The sequence below is a fragment of the Populus euphratica genome, unplaced genomic scaffold (genome assembly GCF_000495115.2).
Source record: "Populus euphratica unplaced genomic scaffold, PopEup_1.0 scaffold31.1, whole genome shotgun sequence".
NCBI classification, from domain to species: domain Eukaryota; kingdom Viridiplantae; phylum Streptophyta; class Magnoliopsida; order Malpighiales; family Salicaceae; genus Populus; species Populus euphratica.
Genome location: NW_011499850.1, coordinates 3,570,955 through 3,576,408, shown reverse-complemented (window position 1 = coordinate 3,576,408; position 5,454 = coordinate 3,570,955). Strand labels below are relative to the sequence as shown.

General features: G+C 32.2%; 1 protein-coding gene across 1 annotated transcript; it reads left to right on the top strand.

Moving 5' to 3' along the window:
• Positions 1-709: 709 nt before the first annotated feature.
• LOC105121233 (tetratricopeptide repeat protein 1) lies at positions 710-3,879 on the top strand. The gene is made up of 5 exons (XM_011019791.1): positions 710-1,119; positions 1,215-1,397; positions 1,508-1,634; positions 1,713-1,826; positions 3,369-3,879. The coding sequence occupies exons 1-5, from the start codon at positions 820-822 to the stop codon at positions 3,482-3,484; spliced, it is 840 nt and encodes a 279-aa protein (XP_011018093.1). The 5' UTR covers positions 710-819; the 3' UTR covers positions 3,485-3,879.
• Positions 3,880-5,454: the final 1,575 nt, after the last annotated feature.

Genomic DNA, 5,454 nt, shown 5'->3' with positions numbered 1-5,454 from the left:
TAAAAAATGAAACTATCTGTCCAACCTAAATCAAGGAATTTAGAGAGGATTTCAAAGTGATAGCTAGTGATTTGTTAGAGCAGAATTTTGACGTAAATGGTGTAGCTTTCACAAGATATTTGGATTTTATTTTACATTATAGTTCAATTATATTTTTTTAAAAAATTAAAATTTATTTGTAGCTTAACATTAATCATTTTTTTATTGTTTTGATTTGTTGATGTGAAAAATGAATTATTAAAAAAATATTATTTTAATAGTTTTTTAAATAAAAAAACATATTGAAAAACAATTTTTATTGTACTCTCGAATAATCCTACTATCAAAATAAATAGTATTCTTGTATATTTGGCTTAGATATGAAAAGGAAGTGTTTAATTAACATCTGTAATTAAAAATAAGTCTGGGTTTAAAAAAGGTAGTCATGGATGCAACTTATAATAAAGTTTTACTTCATCATCAACTTTCGTTGATGCATTCGAATTTAATATAATCGAACGGTGATAAGAGCGCTAATAACAGTTTAAACTTTAAACTCAAAGGGCTCAAATACTCTCAGGGTAACCTTGCTTAAATCAGTACTAAGGGGATGTAATTGGAAGTTACTGAGAATTATGGAAATAGCGAAGGAAACGGTGCGTACAAGGGAAATAGCGAGTAAATTCTTGTATGTATCAATAAAAATGATTGAAAAAGACGGTTCCAGAACATTTTGATCATTTGATTCTTTCCTTTCCTTTCGTATTGGGGAGAGAGAACGTGAGCTTGATTAAATAACTCAATCACCACCACTACCTCTCTCTCTGCAGAAACAAAACAATGGTGGTGATCGATCCAGAAGAAACCGTACTCGAAAGTACCCCGAAACCTCCTCAACCAGCACCATCAACATCAAAAACGACGACGGATTCGACCAGCAGCGAAACCACCACAACGACAACGAAAGCAGCAGCAGCAGTGAAGGGAAGCGATTCCGATGGATTTGAAACGGCAAGCGAAAGCGGAGTCAGCGACAACGAAGAAGAGCAGGAAGAAAATGTCAATAAAGAAATCAGTAGCAAAAACACCACTGAGGATCAGCCAAAACAAGATACTCAAAACCACGACGAATTGATTCAGGTTTTCACTCGCTCTCATTTTAATCGGCTGATAAGGAGGCAAAATCGATGTTTCTTTCTCCATTTATTAGTTATTTAATTTGGTTCTTAAAACAGAGAGGTATAGAGGAAGCAAATGAAGCAAAGTTGGAAGGGAATAGGTTGTTTGGAAATGGGCAATATGAGGAGGCATTATTACAGTATGATGTGGCTTTACAAGTTTCCCCACCGGACGTGCCATCATCCATTGAGTTGCGTTCCGTTTGCCATTCCAATCGCGGCGTTTGTTTCTTGAAATTGGTATCGATGTTGTGATTGTTAATTTGTGTCTAATTGTTTGATTTGACACCACAACAATTAAAGCTTACAGAAATTGAAATTGATTAAATATGTTTTTTTGGGGGTTTAAGGGAAAATTTGAGGACACGATCAAGGAATGCTCAAAAGCATTAGAATTAAATCCTTCTTACATGAAAGCTCTTGTTAGAAGAGGAGAGGCTCATGAAAAGCTTGAACATTTCGAGGAGGCTATTGCTGGTGAGTCTGGATTCTTGAGATTTAAAACATGGATTCTATTTGTCAAGAAAGAAAAATTTTAATTATTGTTATTTGCAGATATGAAAAAAATCTTGGAATTGGATCCTTCAAATGACCAAGCTAAGAGAACCATTCGCCGCTTGGAGCCACTGGCTGCCGCTAAGCGAGAAAAGATGAAGGAAGAGATGATTGGTAAGAAGAAAAGAGCAACTTTTATGGTGCCTTTTATTTGCCCTTTTGTTTCAACATTCTTGAATACAATTTCTTTTCATTTGGTAGAAGCCTGTGTAATTAGAATTATATTGCACCGAGTCTGCGTTGAATACTGGAAGATGGTTCTTTCAATTTCAATAGGCTAAAACTTAAGCCTTCTTACTTTTCCTCTCCCTCTCAACATGCACCCACTCCTTTTACAGGCAGAAGAGGAAACTAAAAAAAAAAAAACCATAAAAGCACAGTAGTGAAACTAGAGCCCTTTTAGCCCTTGTGTCGTGTCGTGCTATGAGATCAAACACATTATTATTTTGGACAAAACTTAAATTTTTTTTTTTATGAAATTAAACATTTTCTTAAAGAAACTAAATGAATTGTTTAAAAATGGATCCTTTGAAAATCTAACAAATGTCATAAAAAAATTACAAGTAAAAAAGAAATAATAATTAAAACATTATAGTTATTTTTTTAGTAAATATAAGTATAAAATAATTTAATTAAGATCCATACAAGTAGGGAACTAATATAGTTAAATTAAAAAAATTACGGTTAGTTAATTTTAAAATATTTAAGGTTATTAAATTAACCATGTAATTAAATATTTGCTAAGTGCTATGTAAATTTTAAAATATTTAAAGTTTTTCTTTCTTTTAAATAAAATAACCAGCCTTCATCCCAAAAAAAAATATTTTTTATACTTTTTGAAGTGGAAGCTAATATACCTCTAACCTGTTTTTATAAAAAGCATCTTTCGCCCTCAAAAGTTCTTTTGAATTCCTGATTTTTAAAATATCAACCAAGCACATTTTTTAGTGCTTTACTTTAAAGCAGATTGTTTAAAACAAGAAAAGCAAGGGGCCAAAGAGGCTTTTAAACACCTATTACTCCCCTCGAATCTTCTATAACATTGAGGCTACCAGTGGTGAGGCATTAACTAGATTAATGTCTCTTCAACAGTTCATCATTTGCTAAAAAAACACTCTAGGTTCTAATGTCTTCTCTTTTTCTTTTTCTTTTTTTCTCTCGGTGATTATATCAATCTAGTAAGTAGTCTTGTTGTGTGTTTTGCCTTAAATTTATAGAATTTCATTTTTAGGCTGCACTTGGTCCGCATAGAACAGATAAAATGAAAGTAGTTTCACGATTAAGTTTTCTTCAATTAGAATTTTTTGTCCTTGTCCTTATCTGTTATTTGCTATTTAGTGGTTGTTCATTCACTTTCACTTTTTTTTTTAGTTAGTTTTTTGTTTGACAGATATCAAAGTTGCGGAAGCAAGGTGAATAAGAAAATATTTTAATCAATGTGATGATATCTCAAAAGCTTTGTTCTTATCAAAATCATGCAGCGCCTCATTTTTATTGAAGGAGCTTAAGTGCTTTATAGTTGTGAAGTCGTGCCATTGTGTTTGTCTTGGCTATGTGCTCTCTTTTCATTGGCTATGAACTTCATTGTCATCTTTACTGAGCAATGTGTGTGTCTTCTGATCCTGCATCAAATTTGAATTTCTTCCTGGTGAGCAGGAAAGCTGAAAGATATGGGGAACTCTTTGCTGGGCCGCTTTGGCATGAGCGTTGACAACTTCAAAGCTGTTCAAGATCCAAATACTGGCTCCTATTCCATCTCATTCCAACGTTAATTTTTGGCTGGATCGGGTCCCTTGAGTGCAACATCATCAGCTCCTGGAAGAACAGTGTGAGAAGAAGTCAGTCTGTCTGATGGAAAGATAGTAAAAACCAACCCGATACTTTATTTTGTGTGCAGAATTTATGAATACAAGAAGGACGAGGAGTTGATAAAGGAGTCAATGCAAGGGAACATATTTTTTTTGGTTCTCTTATCGACAGTATTAAGTGATGCAGTTTTCCTATTTGGGCAGTGGAATTTTAGTTTTTAAATCATGCACTGCTTGGTTTTGTGGTTTGAGTAATCTGTGGCACTTGATTATAGAAACTTTCCTGTGATGAACATTGGTAATCACTTCCTAAATGTTCTTCCCCATTGCGATTATTTCACTTTCTCGCTTCGTTATTCTATCAAGTATCCATTAGGCTGAGGATCAACTAGTGGTCATTAACTCATAACTTGTTTAAATGATTCAGTTATTTAGGTATTATCATGTTTTTCTGGATTTCTGATTCTTAGGCCTGAACTTTCATATGGGTTTTACTCTTTGTTATTGTTTTAAGTAGTTCAAGGACAACTGCAATTTCATTTTTGGAGACCATATCCACTGGGGTGTTTCCACGAGGCATGAGAGACTCGGAGGGGAGGGTTGTATCTTCTACTATAGAATAGAATACGAGAAGACTTGAAAATTATTATTATCATTATCATTAACAAAGACTAAACGAGGTACCTCCTTGCATAGCTAGCTAAGTTCTCATAAATTTTTATTTATTTATTCGAAGGTTTAGGTTTTTTAAAAAAAATTTTATCCTTTAAATTTTTTTTATCTTATAAAATTTTATTTTTTATTTGATTGATTTACTTTTTATGTCAAGTTTTATTTATAAGTTATAAGTTTAATAATTTAACCTGAGTTGAGTTAAATAATATTTTATTTTATTTTTATTTTTATTTTTTTTAATAATAAATTAATTAAAATATCATCTTCAAAATTATGAAGTTATCATATTCTTTGAGTTGTAAATTTGTATTTTGAGTTGTATATTTAATAAATTAATTTATGAGTTTTTTAATTAATTTTGTTTTAATTTTATATTTTAATATTAAATTAATTAAAAATTAAATTTTATAATTTATTTTAATTTATTTTTTATAAATTTATTCTAGTATTATGAGTTAGTATTATGAGTTGAGTTAGAGAGTCATAGATTAATTTGAGGTGATACAAGTTGATTTAATTTTTTTTTTATTTAGTATTATGAGTTGAGTTAGAGAGTCATCGATTAATTTGAGTTGATACAAGTTGATTTAAAAAAATATTCTGAGATTTGTTTTATTTAAATTATATTTTTAACTGTTGTATAGATTATTTTTTAATTTATTAAATTCACTATGTTATATTTGATAAATTCCATACAACTAATTTTTTTTAAAGAAAATATACTTGCAACTCCTCTTCTAACCCTACAGCAACTTGGGCCCAGTGAATCACTGTTCATTTCCGTAAACTGCAATTTCCCTACTTTGTACTTCTAAAGTGGCCCAAGCATTGAAATGGAGGGCTGTTTCCCCATGAAAACCTGTCAGCTCCTCTCCTGTCATTCCGCTGCATCTAAAAGCTTTTGGAGCGAAATGCGTTAATCCTGTCTCTCTAAATTAAGCCATGGTTTGAACTTTGAGCTGGATAGAGTTGCGGCTTTTGAACTTCAAAGGGATTCCCAAGAAGGATTAGCTGGATCATGGCCAACCATATTTGACTGCTGCTGCATACAAGGAAAGCTTGTTCTTGGCTCATGACTGCCAAAGAGTTGCGGCAGTGCAGTGTTACTGGATGCATAAAATGGATCCTGATTCTGATATTCAGAATAAAAAAAATTAGGGGGCACCTGTCCCATGTCCTATGTACTCTTCTGATTCAGTCTTCTAGCCATCGCATTATCATGTATGCATTATCGAGTGTTAATCTGTCTATTCCACCGG